General features: G+C 38.5%; 1 protein-coding gene across 7 annotated transcripts in view; it reads right to left on the bottom strand.

Moving 5' to 3' along the window:
- Positions 1–20,628, bottom strand: part of tjp1a (tight junction protein 1a) — a 123,943-nt gene extending 103,315 nt beyond the window's left edge. For all 7 annotated transcript variants that reach the window (XM_084405713.1, XM_084405714.1, XM_084405711.1 and 4 more), the window contains exons 1-2: positions 20,170–20,628; positions 8,134–8,281 (exon numbers count right to left, since the gene is read on the bottom strand). In XM_084405713.1, coding sequence (XP_084261839.1) covers positions 8,134–8,281; positions 20,170–20,264 — 243 coding nt within the window. In that variant the 5' untranslated portion in view covers positions 20,265–20,628. The remainder of the gene's footprint in view (positions 1–8,133; positions 8,282–20,169) is intronic.
- Between the last annotated feature and the right edge of the window lie 356 nt (positions 20,629–20,984).

The following is a 20,984-nucleotide window of genomic DNA, read 5'->3' as shown; positions in this document are numbered from 1 at the left end:
CCTTTAAGGACACCAATTTTCTTTGTGAATGAATAATGTATCGTCAATAAATAAATGTTCTTCCTTAAAATACATGGTGCATAAGTGTGTACACCCCTATGTTAAATTCCCATAGAGGCAGGCAGATTTTTATTTTTAAGTATTTAAAAAAAATTTTTTTTAGGATACTATGCATCCTGATAAAGTTCCCTTGGCCTTTGGAATTAAAATAGCCCCACATCATCACATAGCATTCACCATACCTAGAGATTGGCATGGGGTACTTTACATAAGATCATCTCTCAATGCAAATCAAACTAGCTATTAGGCTAACTGAAATAAAACCATGCCAATCTCTAGGTATGGTGAAGGCTATGTGATGATGTGGGGCTATTTTAATTCCAAAGGCCAAGGGAACTTTATCAGGATGCATAGTATCCTAAACATTTTTTTAAAAAAATACTTAAAAATAAAAATCTGCCTGCCTCTATGGGAATTTAACATAGGGGTGTACTCACTTATGCACCATGTATTTTAAGGAAGAACATTTATTTATTTACGATACATTATTCATTCACAAAGAAAATTGGTGTCCTTAAAGGTTGGATTTTTCCTAATTTTTTTAATTAAGGCATTAAGTTCAATTTCCAAAATATGATTTTTTATTCCTCTTTTTAGTCAACTTTAGCATGGGTGTATTCACTTATGCATAGCACTGTATATCTCAAAAGAACAGCATGTTCTACAGAGCAAGAATAGAGCATTTCTTATCCAGCCTTGTTATTCCCCGGCGTAAACAATAGTGTTTGTGCTAAAAGGGGTCTAAGCTTAAATATAGTTTTAGACTCAAATACGCAGCATGTCTCAGTTCCATCTGTACGTCCAAGATGTTTGTGCAGTGATGTGTATGTTTGAGTTTAGGGGCATTTAGGGTTTGTTCTGGTGGCAGGCAAAGACATAGAAGTAGGTGGTAGAGGGGGAGGGGTGATATCTGGCAGCACAACAGTTCACAATGACTGCGTTCTTCTTAGAGAGCAACATCTCTCCAGACACAGCAGATACTGTAGCACCTGCTTGTCCATGTGTGGCATATGCCTGGCAAAAGTGCATTAGCAGCTGATCTGGTGTGCTGAGATGATGTTTGTTTTCTTGCTTGTTTACCTGTTGTGCTTATTGCATTAGAGCCACTGCAATATGTAAGAGTTTGGATACTATTTTTATTGATTTTCAGTTCTGAAGAGGAAATTGGACACAGTTATTGAGATATTAAATATATGCTCTCTCCAAATACTGACTGAGTGGTGTGTATGCCGCGCCAGCGAAGTCCTGCTGGGAGTCTTTCATAACAAAATCAGCCATCAGACTAAATCAAGCACATTGGATGATGACTGAATGTTGTGAGAATTTCAAAATCTTCAGAATAGATTTTTATTGGCCAAAATGTGACAGACAGAGAAAAGAGAAAGAAAGAAAGAAAGAAAGACCTTGTGTTTTAGTCAAGACTTTTCTAGATATGCTTCTATTTGTTTGACTAATGAAAATAATTTCTAACAAAGCCAAAGCAAAATGAACCATATGCGCCTTTAAGCAACACACATGCTGCGTTTTCCCTACTATATAGTATGTGACCAGTAAGCCAAAAAGAGTAGTTTGGAATACATGGCATTAAAAAAGCACCCGGATGACATACTACTTCCGCTGAGATTCTGTTGTGTGCATTCAATGGTCACTTTACTATCTCATGAGGCCATGGGAGAGGATATATGAATGGGAGTGAAGCAACGCAACTGACGCTGGTAGGTCATGTGACAGTAATAACATGGAGGATGTAGTACTTCCAAATTTCATCCATACTACCCATATTCATACTATATAGAACATACCTTTTTTAACGGTCGTAAAGTACTTCAAAATTAAATGTAGTAGGCCTACCTACTCAGACAGTATGAAATTTTGGACACACCAACAGTGTTTCGTTTCGGAATAAATGATTTAATGAATAACAGCTAGCTACTTGTTTAATTCCTGAATGAATCAGTGTTTTTGAACAAATCAGTTGAGTGAATGATTCACTCAAAAACAGTTTCTTGTAGTTACTTACTGGTGTAAAGATGTAACCTGCAGGCTTACCATCGGTCTGGATCACCTAAACACGGACAAATGGAGTGATACAAACTGAAAATCCTAGAGCTATTTTAGGATTGTAAATATGTCTCAGTACATGATACTTAATGCAAACTTCAAAACAGTTATTATTAAAGCATGAAACCTGTGAGGAGAAATGGCTGATTACATTTGACAAAGCCAGAGAAGAGACTCAACCTCTCATGTCTCTCAGTGAGCATCCCAACCCGATCTCTTCCTCAGCCACAGTAGGCTGTTCTAAATTATTGATCCATGTTCTTTTGTCCCACATAATTCAGAAGCTATTTTGCATTTAAAGACAGATGAAGGAGTTGGTGGTTTGCTCTGAATAATTAATAATGGCCTCTGTTTGACAGTCCTTATCGGAATCTCTCCTCAGAGAGCATTTTTCTTTCCTAATAAAGTTGCTGTAATGGGACACAAACTAGCATATAATGATGCCAACCATTGGAAACCTTAGCACATTTTTTGACCACATCTATGTAAAGATGTATGTGTGTGTGTGTGTGTGTGTGTGTGTGTGTGTGTGTGTGTGTGTGTGTGTGTGTGTGTGTGTGTGTGTGTGTGTGTGTGTGTGTGTGTGTGTGTGTGTGTGTGTTTTAACTTCATTTCCATGTTTAGCTTTCATCCGCTTAAAATTCTGCAGTCAAAACATCCAGGCCACCCTTGACATGAGGATGGTGATGTGTTGATCCCATGTGGAGGCTGTCTTTTGAAGTGATACATGATTGATGCCACAGACAGTACTACCCTTACATCCAAATACTCTTATTTTTATCTTCTTTATCTCTCTCTCGCTCTCTCTCTCTCTCACACACAGAGAGAGAGAGAGAGAGAGAGAGAGAGACGCTACTTCTTTCTCACACAAATACTCCCGTTTTAGCTTCCCACAGTTTTTAATCTTCTTCAACTCTCCGGTGACCGTTTGCAGTTTTATTACCTTTACACATCTCCCGTTGATTCTACATCACTGTCAAATTAGCTTGGCACACTCATCCCTATTCCTGCAAAGGGAATTTCCCTCTTTTCCATTAAGCTCAGGCCATAAGCCAAAATTCCCCACACACTTCTGACAAAAAAAGTGATTTTCTTTTTAGTTAGAAATACTCTATTTGTCTTGAGGGAATACTACAAAGTAACCCTTTAGGGGTGGATAAAGTGGAACAGGAAGAGATTAGGCCATCAATGGAAGCCAATCAGCAGTTCCCAGATGAACCTGTGAGGATATGCCAACAGAAAAGTCTCCCTTTAGAGAACTATACTACCGTTTAAAAGGTTTTGGATCTGTGAGATATTTTAAGACTATAAGGCTGCATTTATTTGATTAAAAATAGAGTAAAAAGTAATATTGTGAAATATTATTACAATTTATAATGCATTTCTATGTAATTTATTCCTGTGATGGCAAAGTTAAATTTTCCACAGTCATTACTCCAGTCCTTCAGAAATAATTCTAATAAACTAATTATTAGTTTACTTCCTGCTCAGCTACTGTTCGGACGCTCTTGCTTACTGCTCCGCGCTTTGCTCTATCGCTTTTACATTTTATCTTTTACTTTTAGCACCTAATTTTAACTTCAGCAAATCAGCACAGTGCTCATACGACAAAGTTCGGAATACTACAAAAACGCAGAATTCGTTTACCCGACCAGCTTACATTCCGGGAAAGGAAAACACAACTGCCTACAAGGATAAGAGAAAATGCCTCTTCAAGAATCTTTACGGTCACTTTTGACCAATTTAATGCACACTTGCAAAATAAAAAGTAGTAATTTCTTTCAACAACAAAAAAGTAACAATCCCAAACTTTTGAACGACAATATATATATAAAAAAAAGACGTGATTCATCAAGCAATTCATGCTAATGGAGTGAGAAACAAAAAGCTGTTGCTTAAGTCATTTAACTGACTTCTATTCATGCCTGGAAAATAAAAATCCTATTACCACACTCATTCATTCTCAGCATGTGTCACATCTCAGCATGTGTAGCATATGCTGCATAATGTATAAGAAGATTCAGGGATGTTATGATCATAATATAGCATAATTTCCTCTTTCAGTGAGAAAAGCTTAGTATTGATCTTTATCATCCAAATAAGTGCTCTTAGCCTGGTACGTGTGACATATTCCCAATTCCATCATTAGCTTTATGATCGGTCATCTGTAGTTATTCACTTGAGCAGTCCTGGATTAGAGGCCAGACAGGCTTTAAATTTCCCTGGCCATCAGCCCCATCTACATCCTTCACATCAATAATGAATTAACTTATGTGAACTGGATTGAGACCATTTCTAAATTTAGCTACTATAAAGTCTCCTCACGTACAGGCTGCCGACTGTCACTTTAGGATTGCCCCTCTATCAGGACACTCACACACGTGTACAAATACACACAGGCACATACGGACCATCTATCTTGGTCGATGCAGCAATTACATGTCAACAGGGAAAAATCACTCCAACAAAAGCGGTGGCAGTTGCCGAAGCTCAGGGGAGGAGAGGTTAATTACTCCACAAATGGCTAAAGCAAATGACTAAAGACTACATCAAGCACCTAGGTATCCCTAAGAGAATAGACAGAGTGGCCATCTGGATAAAGTAAGTGTTGGTACGTCCTTTGTATGGGGACTGCAGCCACCTGCCTTTCATCTTAGAATTTTAAATATCTTACAAATCTGTGGTTGTGTGATCTCTCTTCATGTGTACATAAAGCAGAAGCTACAGTAAGCCATTTGAGGTTATTTTACTCTCCTCCCTTTACCAGTCATTAAAAATGTCTCTCACCCGAACACTCTCCATTCCAGTGAATACCCATCCATCCATCCATCTATCGATCCATCCATCCATCCATCCATCCACCAATCTATCTACCCATCAACCTTGACTCTTCCAAGCTGGTAGAATGACCAGCCTATCTCACCAATTTTTTGCAATTTTCAAGAAATCTTTTTCGTCAACACTTACTATTCTATATCTATTTAAAAAAATATATAATAATTGCTACGCGTACTGTGCTAGAATAACTGGGTCTAGTCACAGCACTTGCATATTGTTGGTTTGATTGCTTCTATTGCTCTCCTCATTTGAAAATGTATCTGGATAAAAGCGTCTGCTAAATGATGAAATGTAAATGTAACCTACTTATCTACCTACCCACCCACCCACCCATCTAACAGTGTACCTATACATCAACCTACCGACCTGTCTACCCCTCTATCTACTACCCCACCTGATCTATCTACCTATCTGTCTACCATCTGTCTATCTGTATGTCTGTCTATTTATCCCTACCTACAGTACCTGACTATAAACATTTAAACTTCAGAATCTTCATAGACATACTTCAAAACTTTCAAACATTCAAAAACTAGACAAACTCTTGTAGTTAAAAACACATTCATATTAATTTCAGTTAGTTTTAATTCTACCTCCTAACATTCAAATTTAAAATACAACCTCACTACCTCAATTCAAATTCAGAAACTGAAAAGGCATTCTCAGTTAAATTCTGAATGATACCTGGTACAGCGTTTAAGTGTGTTTAGTGTGTGAGTGTCTATTTTTCGGAGTCATAAATATGATCTAAAACTAATGTTTGTGTCGCAGCTCTTTTAAAACGCTATATTGCAGTGCATTAGCCCAACGCTGGATTTCCAAAACTGGTGGTATTGCTGCCAGAGAGACCTCCCTCCCCCTACACAACTGTCTTTTGTAAGTGCACATGAGATGACCAGGGCCAGGCAAGCAGCTTTCAGCTCACAGCAGATTCACAGGGATATCATGGTTTTTAGGGCTTGAATCAAGCGGCTTACCCGTTTAATTTGTGAGATTACTCTTCTAATTTTTCACTAAAACAAACCACTCAGCTCCGACATATGGAATGTTTTTAAGTTTTTCCAAGTGAAACCCTACTCAGATCTCATTGAACAATTGTCGGCTCTGGGTCACATGTATGGCACTTTTACTGGCAGCTCGATTTAACTCATCTGTTAATGGTGTGGGATCTCACACATCCACACACACATGCAAATACAGCATGTTCACAAACACATACACACAGACATATGCCTCCGGTGCTAATAACACCACTCCTCCACATCTCTGAAGTCAGCAAGTTCTGCACATGCTCACGTGACTCACACTTTTGCTTTGCACATCACATGATCAAAGAGGTAATCTGATATCATCTGGCAGTTGGGAATATGAATGGGGACATGCCACCTACTGTGCTGCTGTCTGTCAGTCTGTGCTTCGGGGCAAAAGCATATAAAAGAAAATCTGTCCAATGCATTTTGTTCTGCTGCCTAATAAAATTTAAACAGCCTAATATGACACTCTGGGTCCTCAGGACTGTTATTCTTGGTGTCTGTAAACCCAACAGCATCATGATAATGTCTCTGCCAGTAAAGGAAGATAAAGACAACAGTGAATACACAGAAATGGACATCTACATATATTTTACACTATTTAGTAGTACAATGCAGGGCTACAAATGAACTCCACTCCACTGAAATGTCTATTGTTGTCTTGGATCAATAAAAGGTCTTAAGCTAAATAGACTAATCGTTACTAATTGATGTGGGCACAGTGCTGGTGACCTAATGCCGAATAAACACTGTAAACAATTCATGAGATTTGATGTCATGCAGACCTGATGGACTGGTGCAAGATAGTCAGCAAGAGTCAGTGAGCTGGTGGCCTGTTAATGGTGGCGAGGTCAGTTATGTCCAGAAGCCATTTTCCCCACTGCTCCATTTAATTTAGACATGTAGCCGTAAGTTATCGAACGATGCAGTGCTTTGTTATGCTTTGTTCTGATACAAGTGAACATCTCAAATTGAATACAAAAACTAGACTCTTGTGTTAAGGAAATCTCAGGAGGGAAGAATAAGAAAGAATTTCTATCTACATCTATATTTCACAGCACCTCGGGACACGGGAACAGTGAGTACACTGACAACACAGTCATGATCAAACACTTATATTTAGGTTAGGATGGATTATTTTAAGATTGCTTTTAAAAAAACAGTTTGCCCAAAAATAAACGTTCTGCCGTTATTTATTTACCCCTGTGTTGTTCCAAATCGTGTGCCTTTTTCTATTTTCTGAAGCACAAATAAGGAGAAATATATATAAAGATTGTCACTGGTGACTTTTTTCCATATGATTACAAAGGCTTTCAAGCTTCAAAAAGCATGCAAAAGCATCCTAAAACAATCATAAAAGTCATCCACATGCACTATATTCTGAAGCGATATGACAACTTTTTGTGGGGAACATTATTCACTGAATCCTAAATTGAAATTCCTTTCTCTATTTGGCATGACTCGATCTGTTCACAACTGTTTACAGCCCACGGATGGGGAGGAGTATCAGAAAATAACTACTTAAATTTCAGTCTGCACGTCTTCCAAAGCTTGTGCAAAACTTCAGAAGACTTAAACTTTGTGAACTATAGTTGTATGGACCACATATTTTATACTTTTATAGAGTATACTTATATACATTTTTAGTTTGAAGGCCTCAGTTCCCATTTTTTGTAATTGTCTTTTGTGTTCCTCAGAAAAAACAAAGTCATTCAGGTTTAGAACGACATGAGGGTAAATAAATGAATTGCAAAATATTCATTTTTGGATTAACTGTTACTTTAAGTGTCACTTTGCCACAATTTAAATGAAATGCAGCATTATTTCAAGACAGATTTGGTTATGGTAACTTTAGGTTTAAAGATTACATTTGAATATAGTGGAAAGTAAAAGATGCATTTGATCTGTGTGACAGTATCAAGATTACATAAATGCACATGAAAATCAGAAGCCCCATCGCAATCCTTCTATAATTTGCAAAATTCATCGAGCAAAATGGAGGCAATTGTAACTCAATTATTCCATCCCAAACAAGCTAAGCTGATGACACTTTCTCAGCACAGGCTCAATAGAAGTTCCCTCTCCGCCTGTGAAAAACAAACGACTGAATGACATCATCTCTGCACGCACTGAAACGACTCACATTGCAGTCCAGGAGATCTATGCTGTCTAGGCTCTTGCTTCTGTGGATGCGGCCCTTGATCCTGCGCAGTGATGGTTTTCCCTGACTCGCAGCCGCAGCAGGTGCCGTCGCAGCAGAGGCAGCAGGGGCATCTGATCCAGGTGGCACCCTGCAGTGGACAGACATTAGCACATAATCAGTAAAAAGCAGTATAAAATACATTTAGAATATTAAAAAAAGATTTTTCTATTCATTAAAATTAATCTGTTTTCAACATTGATAATGTTAAGATATGTTTCTTGAGCACCAAATCAACATTTTAGAATGATTTCTGAAGGATCATGTGAAAATTCAGCTTTGCCATATAGCCAATACAATGCATTTTAAGTCTAATGTTTCACAATATTACTGTTTTACTGTATATTTTATCAAATAATGCAGCCTATGTGAGCATATCGTTCAAAAAATTCCCAAGGAATGCAAACCACTTTAGTTTTGCTAGTCATGCACTGTTTGAGCTACTGCACAGGAATGCCTACCTAACTGCAAGTTATATAGTGTAGTCATAAGATTTCACAGTGTAAATTAGGCACATCTTCTGCAGTTTATTTGATGGTGCAAGAACTGTACACATCAGAGCTTCGGTGTCATCACTAGTCCCTGATTACCCTAATTCGCCCAACTAAAAGCAAAGCTTATCATAAAAGGTTCTTACGTAACTCTACTCTCACCACTAGGATAGCTTGACTGTTTTTTTTTTTAAACTCTGTGTAAGACTCTGTATTAAACTCTGTATAATGTGCATGCATCAAAGATTTGAGAAATATTTCTCACACCCATATGGATATCTCTTCTCTCACAGGAGGTGTCCGCCAGCGTGAATTAGTGCAAGGAGCAATTAAACCCTCAGGACATATTGCTCATGATAGCTTTAATACTCCCATAAAAATCGGCTGTCTCAGTAATTAGTGGAGCTTGCTAAGGCAAGCATCACTATTACTACTGATCATACTTAAGGTAAGGGATTTAAACAACCGCTAATCCTAAGTATTACATTTTGGTACGTAAGAGCATGCAGCACTGTTTGTGCAAACTGCTAAGGACATGAATGAGATCTTATCAATGAGGAAGCGTGCTATTACTTTTCCAAATGATCAGACTTACGATTTTGCCCAAAAAATCTACATCTATTTTAGAGAACAAAATATCATAGAAAATATGAGTACCGATTCTCTCTCCTACTTTTTCTCTGTTTGGGCCAAAATCCATAGAGCTACTGTAAGCAGTTGATCCTGAGGGAAAAGCCAGAGGGAGATTTGTTTTAGTCATGTCATTGGGTGATTTATGTAACCCCTGCGGCCTTTAGGAATGAGTATCACCTTCCAGTTTGATTTTCCTACTGCTGTCTCTTGTCAAACTATAGAGACAAGAGTGTCTGAAGTGCACACACACCATGAGAACAGGAGAATCTCATTATGAAGTCCTTAAAACTGCTCCACAGTAAAGCGCCACCAAAAATAAAGCATTGAGGATCCATGTTGTTCACGAGTCTATGGATGCCTTTCAGTAAAATAAAGACAATTATTTTCTTGAACTGCATTTATCTGATTTATGAGCATCTGATTGGCTTTTCTCTATTTGATTACATAAATGAATTTAAAAAAATCTAACTATTAACTATTATACAGCATGACAATACTACTATACTACTATGTATGTATATATATTACATATTTTTGTTCAGTTGTTCACAGAGACAGCTTTACCATTATTGAAATACATTTAAATTTTAAATAAAATTAAAAATGAAAAAATGTTGGTCTCTCTACATGTGGGCCAGATGTTGTTAAAGTGGTTTTTGAACAGAAAAAACTAAACCCAAACAAACAGGCCACTGCAATTGTGGATTTCTCTATAGCCAGCTTCTTTTCCTAAAAGCCAGACAGGCGGAGTGACAGAGGTCCTGCTGTCCGTTTCCTCTCATTTTTACATGGTGGTCTGGCTGATACACGTGCTGTCTTGCTCCCTGGCAAAGCATGCTCAACAATTCATTCCCCAAACCAGAGAGCAGTCTGGCCAAAGTGAGAGCCTTGGATCCCATTTGCTGCTGTGAATCCCTCTGATTGGCAGGCAGAGCACCAGAGATGGGCTTCTCTCCTGTGACCTCCACACTGCCCACGATCCCTAGAGGATTTGCACTAAACCCAAGAGCACCGCATTCAATCTGGACCAGCTTCTGTTGCCACCAAGCTCACTCTCTCACTTTTCTCATCTCTCTCTCTCTCTCTCTCTCTCTCTCTCTCTCTCTCTCTCTCTCACACACACACACACACAAACAAACACACACTTTCTCTGTCATTCTGGGGACTCATTCACACACTGTAGGCAGAAGCTTAAACCTTCTGCAGTACAAGAGTGGAAGAATTGAACTACAATAATTCATAATGTATTCACATACAGCAACACAAGTATAGCACCGTGTCTACACCAGATGTTAGCGGTGCAATGCGAAATCAGTGACACGGCACGACAAATTCCTGACAGTAAACTAATGCTTCATGGTCTTGCCCCAGCTTACATAGATGATCTACTGAAGATGCATGCTCCTCTGAGGTCATTGAGGTCCGCTGACCAACTACTCTTATTTGTTCCTAGAACATGACTTAAAAATAGGGGAGATCGAGCATTTTCAGTCGTGGCCCCTAGGCTGTGGAATGATCAGCCTATGCGTGTCAGAGTAGCTCCCAGCCTTGACATTTTTAAATCACGACTTAAAACTCACTTTTATTCATTGGCTTTTAAACCAGCCTGAGAGTTATTTTCTGCATTTTAATTTTCTAGTCTGTCACTTGTTTAACTGTGTTTTGTGCCAGTGAAAAATTATGTCAGTGTCCAGCACTTTGGCTAACCTCGGTTGTTTTAAATGTGCTTTACAAATAAAATTGTATTGTATTGTATTGTATAATGCCTAGTTCGACTTCTGACGCATTTCAAGCAAACACACTTCTTCTGACACGAAGAACAAATGGATTTACAACGTGTGGACAGCTTCTTCCTCCTCCGGTGTAGACATGGTGTAACTGTTTGGAAAACCAATCAAACAACTACTTCAAAGATAAAAAATAGCATTGAAAATGTTTCTATATAATATCGGTTACGGTATAATAAAATGTATAAAAATTTGTAATCATTTATTTTAGCTTTCGTACAATGACATACAAAACCTAATCATTTAATTTTGGAAACATATTGTCTTATAATTTCAGAAATAGGTCTGTATATAGCTGAAAACATATATAGCTGTCTTTATATTTTAGAAATTCCTGGGGGTCCCTGGCATTAAAAAATTCAAAAAACTCAGATTAACATGGAAGTGGAACCTTTTACCACTTGTTGCTTTATCACGTCTGGTTAAGACAAGGTGCAAAGTAACACAAGGCCAGAGAGCAAATCCCCAAACAGGAGTAGTGTTGGGTAAAAATACACCGTAAAATGCTGAGCATTTATCACACGGTTTTGTGGCTCTAAAACATTACGGTGCAAAGTGAAAAATGTCTAAGCTGCGGCTGCCGAAGTGTCCTTTCCTTGGCCCTTAAGAGTAATGCACTAAAATATTAAGCAGTCTGCCCTGTTTATCCACCCCTCTCAACTTCACAGCAAACAGAGCATTTCCGTCAAAAGGAAAAACACTCCTCACGACGACTCAAAGAGGTGAGCTTCATGAATGTTGCATGAAGTCTTGCCTAGAAATAGCAATTCTTCTAGCTCAGTGTTTTAACAGGTCACTGGCACTGGGAGATCTGGCAAACACGGATTACTGTACCACACACATAAACTGAATATTATATATTTGTTTATGTCTGTATATAGTAAATCTTTTAAAATATATAATAAATAATATTAATTTATATTTAAATTAACTAATTAATTAATTAAAATAATGTGTTAAATGTGTATTTTTTTATTTTAATTCATATATTATTTAATATATTCTCACAAATACATTTAATGTATAATATATATTTTAATAAAAAAATACTACATATAATATCATATACATACAATTAATAATCGTATGAAAAGTATTATAAATTATAACTATCTTAATCTTTTATTTAAATATGTAATAATTTATGAATAAATAATATACATTTGCTAAAAGTAAACAAATCAGTTGAATGTATATCCGACATGAATCAACACAGTTATGAGATGAAACTAAATCTGACTGGCTCATAGTCAATATCAATATATTGATACGGAATCATATTTATAGTCATATGTGTACGTTTAAAATAGCCCACTGCCCAGGATGTGCGATAACTCATGTAATGCGGAACATGCTCCAACAGAAGCCATGTGCTCATGTGAGGGTTCAGCGCAAACAGATAACCTAGCAAGGCCACGCTGCATGACATTGCATGGTCGGAAGAGCAGAGACCTTGCACAATGTAGATCCATTACTCAGTTCAGTGATTGTGACACCTTGTTAGGATATATTCATTCAATAGGATGCCAAGGTGAGGGCAAGGAGCTTTGATGTATTTGTATCAGAACAGCACATGATGTACACAGCACCTGATATGAGCGAATACAAGACGGCGCTTGGGTGTGTGCTGGTCGCGAGCTGAGAAAATTAAGGCTAAACTACATAACTTAGGGGCCGTTTCCACAATATTTTGGGAGCCTGAAAACACAAACTTTTGAAAAAGGGATTCAAAGTGCAAGTTTATGAAAACGATACTGTTGTCGTCTTTGTGTGTACTACAAAAACACAAATTTGTGAAAATAGTGACATTGTGCGCATGCGTATTACGCGTTCAGTTTTTCTTTACAAGTAAGTGACATCACCACCTACTGGCCTGCCAGCATAATACAGCATTTTTTGTCATTTTCGCGAATCGGTGTGTGTGTGAACGGGGATCATTTTGACAACGTTGTCATCTGTATGCGAAAAACGCAAAGGAAAAATGTTTGCGATTTTAGTACATTGTTGTCGAGTAAATGTAACCTAAGACAAGAGAGTGTCTTGAGGATACTAACAGTCATCAAATCTTTCTCAGATGAAAGCAGACAAGTGAGACTCAAGTGTCCGAGTCCAGTTTCAGGTCCAATAAAACAGCGAAAGAGCACTGACTAACCTCATCATATCTGTCTGATATTCTCTGCATTTTCTATGTAAAATTTACAAGGCTGCTACATAGGCTACTTTCAAGTATATAGACATATTTATACACTATGAAATTACAATAAGAAATTAAAATGACTGGATTTTATATTGGCATTGTACTAAAGCCAAAACTAATGATTCAAATATAATCTAAAAATGATTTATCAATAAGTGTACATTTTCCTTTCTTCAAGTATATACAGTGGGTACAGAAAGTATTCAGACCCCCTTACATTTTTCACTCTTTGTTATATTGCAGCCATTTGCTAAAATCATTTGTTCATTTTTTTTTTCTCATTATTGTACACACAGCACCCCACATTGACAGAAAAACACAGAATTGTTGACATTTTTGCACATTTATTAAAAAAGAAAAACTGAAATATCACATGGTCCTAAGTATTCAGACCCTTTGCTGTGACACTCATATATTTAACTCAGGTGCTGTCCATTTCTTCTGATCATCCCTGAGATGGTTCTACACCTTCATTTGAGTCCAGCTGTGTTTGATTATACTGACTGGACTTGATTAGGAAAGCCACACACCTGTCTATATAAGACTTTACAGCTCACAGTGCATGTCAGAGCAAATGAAAATCATGAGGTCAAAGGAACTGCCTGAAGAGCTCAGAGACAGAATTGTGGCAAGGCACAGATCTGGCCAAGGTTACAAAAAAATGTCTGCTGCACTTAAGGTTCCTAAGAGCACAGTGGCCTCCATAATCCTTAAATGGAAGACGTTTGGGACGACCAGAACCCTTCCTAGAGCTGGCCGTCCGGCCAAACTGAGCTATCGGGGGAGAAGAGCCTTGGTGAGAGAGGTAAAGAAGAACCCAAAGATCACTGTGGCTAAGCTCCAGAGATGCAGTCGGGAGATGGGAGAAAGTTGTAGTGAGTCAACCATCACTGCAGCCATCCACCAGTCGGAGCTTTATGGCAGAGTGGCCCGACGGAAGCCTCTCCTCAGTGCAAGACACATGAAAGCACACCTGAAGGACTCCAAGATGGTGATAAATAAGATTCTCTGGTCTGATGAGACCAAGATAGAACTTTTTGGCCTTAATTCTAAGCGGTATGTGTGGAGAAAACCAGGCACTGCTCATCACCTGTCCAATACAGTCTCAACAGTGAAGCATGGTGGTGGCAGCATCATGCTGTGGGGGTGTTCTTCAGCTGCAGGGACAGGACGACTGGTTGCAATCGAGGGAAAGATGAATGCGGCCAAGTACAGGGACGAAAACCTTCTCCAGAGTGCTCTGGACCTCAGACTGGGCCGAAGGTTCACCTTCCAACAAGACAATGACCCTAAGCACACAGCTAAAATAACGAAGGAGTGGCTTCACAACAACTCCGTGACTGTTCTAGAATGGCCCAGCCAGAGCCCTGACTTAAACCCAATTGAGCATCTCTGGAGAGACCTGAAAATGGCTGTCCACCAAGGTTTACCATCCATCCTGACAGAACTGGAGAGGATCTGCAAGGAGGAATGGCAGAGGATACCCAAATCCAGGTGTGAAAACCTTGTTGCATCTTTCCCAAAAAGACTCATGGCTGTATTAGATCAAAAGGGTGCTTCTACTAAATACTGAGCAAAGGGTCTGAATACTTAGGACCATGTGATATTTCAGTTTTTCTTTTTTAATAAATGTGCAAAAATGTCAACAATTCTGTGTTTTTCTGTCAATATGGGGTGCTGTGTGTACAATAATGAGAAAAAAAAAAGAACTTAAATGATTTTAGCAAATGGCTGCAATATAACAAAGAGTGAAAAATTTAAGGGGGTCTGAATACTTTCCGTACCCACTGTATATTTATATTTATATATTTTTTGTATATTATAAAAGAGAAATTTGGTATTTCTATACATTCAATCTATTAGTTCTCCACAAAACCAAATGTAAATTAAGGTTGTTTCAATTCATAAATGATAATAAAAAATATATATATTTTCTCTCAAATTTTCCAGAGACCCCAGCACTCCCTTAAATCTCCCTGGGGGTCCGGTTTGAAAACCCCTGGTACTGATTGGTTTTTAAATTTTTTTGTTTTATTTTATTATTATTTATTTAAAGGTGCACTGTGTAAATTTTAGCGGCATCTAGTGGTGAGGTTGCGAATTGCACCCAACAGAAGTTACGGTGGCCGAACAGGAAAAGATGACGTCATCTGAGACAGCAGAGAGTAGCCAGTTGCGGTTTCTGTACAAAGATAAATTAAGAAATGATGTTTACTTAATTATTCAGTAAAATGATATGTTATTGCGAATATTATTGTTACTTGTTCATCATTGTGTCAGTGTTTTATTCGCTGATTTTAGCTAGCTTCTTTGCACGAAGAACAACATAGTGACGAAACACGCTTTTTCGTTTATGGCTACTGTAGAAACATGGTGGTGTAAAATGGCTATTTCAGTGTAATGGGGCCGCGGTGTATGTAGATAGACATGGCTCATTCTAAGGTACCAAACACATAACGGTTCATTATGTAAGGTCTTTATACACCACTGAAAACATAGTTATGTATATGATATTGCATTTCTGTCAACAGATCCTCCTAAATATTACACAATGCACCTTTAAGCAATGTCCCAGCATTCAGGGGCTCAGTAACAAGGTGTTTCCTAACAGTCTCATGTGACATTGTGCTCTATAGCCATTCCTGGCACGAAGAGCTGTAGGCTTTCTGCAGAGCAATCAAGTGCTACTTACCAAAGACATCAAGGGTCAAAGTAAATCTGCAAATGCATCTAAATTCTTAAAACTTGACACCTCAGTCTTTGGTGAATCTCCTTTACTGACTTCAAGAGAAGCAACTCAAGCGAAGGAAGCACCTTGGAACTTCTGCGCAGAGACCATGATCTAAACAAAGAAGAAGAGATACAGACTCAGCACATGGCTTTAGTCTAAGTAGCCCTTCTGTAATGATTCCTCCTCTTTACCCGTCATTCAGAGATAAATCTGCAACACTGATCCCTAAACACCATTAACACTGCACAGGTTCATGTGGCCTGGACAAACAGGACCTTATGTCTTTCACCATTCTTTGCCCTCTCTCTGCCTTCTTTAAGATGACCATGTGAACATGAAAACTAGATTAATACCACCAAAGAGTTTTAGAAAGTAAAAATACCAAGCAAGCAACATTACAGCATGTAAACAATTTTAAGCATGTGAAAATCTGTGTGTTTGAGTGGGTGGTCACATTGATGGGATAACTGTAAATAATCTTAGCAGTGAACCTTTGACATGAGATGACCAGGAGAAGAACAGGAAGCGACATGCTGATTAGGTAGGCCAGACAGCTTTGACAGATGGAGAGATTAGGGATATAGACGTGTATCAAACATGACAGTACAACGGTCACAGGCCCATGCTTAGTGTCTCCCACCGTCCACCCATCCTGACTGCTAGAGCAGTACACAAACACGACCTGGCACTCGCACCTAAAGCAAAATATTCGTCTATCCACAATTTTTATCAAATAAAGAAGGCAAAATCATAAGGACAAACAGCACTGATGTGGAGAAGAACAATTTACATTAATTCACTTGCCAGGTACTTTTACTTAAAAGCAACTTATAGTACGTTAAAGGTATACTTTTTGTCTCTGGGGCTCAAACTCATGTATAATAGTATATTTAAAGGATTAAATACATGTCACAAATCACCCCTGGCCAAGCAAAAAATGCAGGGGAAAAACTTGTTACTGACCCCAAATTTTTGGATGGTAGAATACATGCTAGACAGTTTTTTAGTCTCAATTCATAAAATCTGACTGGTATATGGAAAGATTAATTATTAGTTTAGTCCGACTAAAATCAAACTTTTAAAGATCATGTAAATTTACTTTGTTTCTGTGAAACGTCTTACATGATAGAGGCCTGCAGAACAGTGTTATAGAAGCAGGACACTTTCTGCTGTTATGACTAAACATTGTCCTCAGGTTGCTTGTTCAGCTTGGTGAACAACTGCATTATGTTTTTATCCTGCAGGTCAATATGGTGAGTACTATGAGTCAACCCAGCTGAAAGCAGATCTCTGACTCAAGGATCAGAGGGGTCATCCTTGTCTAGGCCAGCCCACAAGGTGCAAAAACTCTAAGGCCGTATGTTATCATCCCTCCCTGTGGGCAGGTTTCATAAAGGAGTCATGACTAAGAAGGTAAATGTCTGAAAGTCATAAAGTAGGACGCAGTGTTGTGCTGTAGAACTAAACAGATTGAATTCACGAGTAAAACATAATGGCTAAAAGAGAACAGAGAGAAAAATTTAGAAAAAAACAACATAAAGGTAACTGTGCACTAACATTTTGTCAAAAAAACAACTGTGAGTAAAGTTTGCTACCACTCCTCTATATATCCTACCCCCCAATTCCCCTATTTCCCGCTCTTTTTCTGCTCTACCCAATAGATAAATCCCAATTCACCACCACCTTCGAGCAGAATCTTCCCTACAACCCCTCAAACGATACTCCACATGAGGGGGCCGTGGGAGGCAGAGGAGCAAGAGCCGTAAGGCAGGGATGAGGCAGACATGAGTCAGTAAACCCAGTGTAATCTGTCTCCCACAGTGCCATAAAGCATCTGAAAGGAGATTACAATCTCACGGCAGAGTGGAAACATGTGTGTGTCAAAAACAAACAGAAACAGCTATTTTACCCTGACCAAACGTCTATACGACAACGACAACAGTGAGGAGTTGGAGAGCAATCAGTGTCAGTCAGTGCTGAGATTCTCTGTTGTGTCTACTGCAGGAAACTGAAACTCAGTGTTTGACACTAAATCTATTTTAAAATGTTTATGTGCACTCTAAAAGTTGTATTTCAGTCTGTCTAAAAAGCAATAAAATGCCACTTGCAGTCAGACTGAAATTGTACCAGTCCAGTTTTTGTGAAGTCAGACTAACAGACCTAGATAATGTGATTGTAGCTCGGCTTTGTGCAGCATGTTTATGCGCTAATCGGAACACAATTGGTCTCAACATTGTGCACTTGCTCCGAAAGTCAGGTAAAACATGACATTTCAGTCAGTTATACTGTCTGACTAAGTGTGAATGACGAAAATTTGTATTTTGTGTTTCTTTGTAACACGAGATAGTCTAAAGCTACATTCATTGTTTAATGTAAAAGGGCTCCTGGGTTTAAACTTTAACAGTTTGTTCCTTAGGGGGGGGGGGGGGGGGGGGGGAGTCTTGCTTTTGAGTTTCAAGCTACTTAAAGGATGGCTGAATCAAATTTAGACAAATTTGCAAATTTGTTTCAGACAAACGTTTTTGTATATTATATGATTTATATTAATATATTTATTTATGTGTATATATATATATATATATATTTGTATATTTTATTTACTTTTTTTTTTTAAGTTGCACTCTGCTCAAAACTGTGAGGGGCCACGTGCCCTCTCAGTTTGGGGCATGATGTTTCTGGGTGAGTTCATGCATCATTAAGCAGGTGGGAGAACAATGGCTTGCAAGATGCAACAGACAGACATCTGGGAGGGTGCAATACAACGGTCGCCTACCACTGTCAACACGTTCGTTTACCATCCGCACGGTATGAGAAGGAAGCAGCAGAGGGACAATAACCGTGACCTAGCTGGTTGGACAGATGCCTCCATCATGCCAATAATATAATGTAATTCTGATGAAAAGCCCTTCTCCTTTACCAATGCACACAACTGCTGTGCTGATGAGGAGGTGGGGCTGCCAACTCATAACACCCCATGAGTCTTTTGAGGAGACCACAAGTGACAAAATAAAAATGGAATTAGAATTATTATAAATTAGAATTAGAATTAGAATTATATATATATATATATATATATATATATATATATATTATATGGAACAATATAATGAAACCGATAACATAAGTGCAGGATGAAATCTCTTTTTCTTGATCACCTCACAGTATTCACCTCCCTCCCTTACATTTATCAATATGAAGTTCATTTACTCACTGCATTCCATAACAGATAACATTTTAGAACCATTAAAACAGAAAATAATAAAGTGGGTGTGCATAACACACAAAACATGGTTTAATCTGGATTTTCTGTGTCATAGAGGACCAGATATGAGGAATCACAATACACTGGTTCTGATGCCAGCAGGTGTTCCAATGGAAAAGAAATGTTCTGGATCTTTAAAAAATATTAAGTAACTACAAATCAAAATAAGTAAAATATAACATAAAAATAGAAAGGTCTGTATATATTATGAACTCAACACTAACCAGCTTCCACCTCCATTTAACCAGCCAACACAAACATCATTTAGATAATGAACACATACCGCTGTAAAATCTATCTAATGTCTATCATTTTGTTTTTCCATTTGGTAGAATGTTACAAATGCACTGAGAGGTAATTGTTAAATGGATTTGAGTGGCTGCACCCATGTGATTAATAAGCTGTCTGAGTACATTCAGTGTGGAGGCATTGGAGAATGAAAATTAAAAAATAACCAAGCCCAAAGCAAAGGAAAAGATCCTTACAAAAATATTCAATTATTTTACATAATGATTAGCATCTCCAACTCAATTATTCAGCATCAACAACATTATTTATAGGTCCATATGTAAGCTTTTGTTATAACAGTGAAGAAATTATTCAATCACTAGTGTGCGAAAAGAGAGAAGGAGAGAGAGAGGGTTACAGCGCATCAACATATCAATGAGACAAAAATAAAAGTCATATGTACAGAAAAAAAAACAATCAGAGACAAGAAATGAAAAAAAAAAACATGAGAAAAAAGACAGCAAAAACTCACTTTGGCAAACAAAAGAGAGCATAACAGCTGTAAAGCTCAGTGCACGTCACACTTCACTCTCCTCCCATTCCACACTCACTCACTCACTCACTTCTCAAACTGTTCAGTTTATACTCACCACAGCTGTCTCTTCGGAGGGATGCAGTCGTCTTTGTTGGAGGCTGTCACTCCCATGGCCATCTGCATCACTGTTATGTATTTCTGGTACTTCATATTGTCCACCACTACCGCCACGAAACCAACATAGGTGAGCTTGCGCGCGTCTATTCCCTGGCATCCGCCTGCGCTGGGTCCACGTCTGTCACTTTCAGAGCGCCATTTCCAGTGCTGAGGGACTGACAAGGAAAACACTCCTCAAGAAGCGCGACAAAAGGTACCATGCCGCTAGGACCCATGTCTGTTGTGACTCTGTAATCTCATTAGTGCTCTGAATAGCCGACTAATCCATACAGTGTTGGTCAGGAGCGACACATTGTTTCTGCGCGCTCCTCGCGAAGCACTTTCTGTTCTGAAAACAATCAGAGAGAAACTCTGACAGAAGCCAGTGGCAAGTGACAGCAGCTGAGCGTTTGTGTGTGAGGTAGGAGAGAGGAAAAGTGTGCATGTATATACGCACAAAAAAAAGAGAGACGAGGGAGAGGGAGGGAGAGAAAGAGAGACGCGCACATGCTCGTGGAGAGCAAGAGTGGGGGTGAGAAGCAAAGAGAGACAGACAGTGAGAGAGCGTGCATGGAGCTCTCTCAGATGGCACGGCAATAGATTTTCAGAGAATCTAAACATAATGTGAGGTGATTTACAAAACATCGTGGTTCATCCAGCTCACAAAAAGGTCTGAATGCAAATGAGATCAAATTTGAGCATCCTGTGATTTGGGCTTTGTGACCGGTGATTACCTAATGGAAGAGGGGGATGGGAGACAGGAATAGGAGAGAG

This window comes from Rutilus rutilus (assembly GCF_951802725.1).
Source record: "Rutilus rutilus genome assembly, chromosome: 3".
Classification (NCBI taxonomy): Eukaryota; Metazoa; Chordata; class Actinopteri; order Cypriniformes; family Leuciscidae; genus Rutilus; species Rutilus rutilus.
Note: the sequence above shows the minus strand (reverse complement) of the source record. Positions and strands in the feature narration are given on the sequence as shown.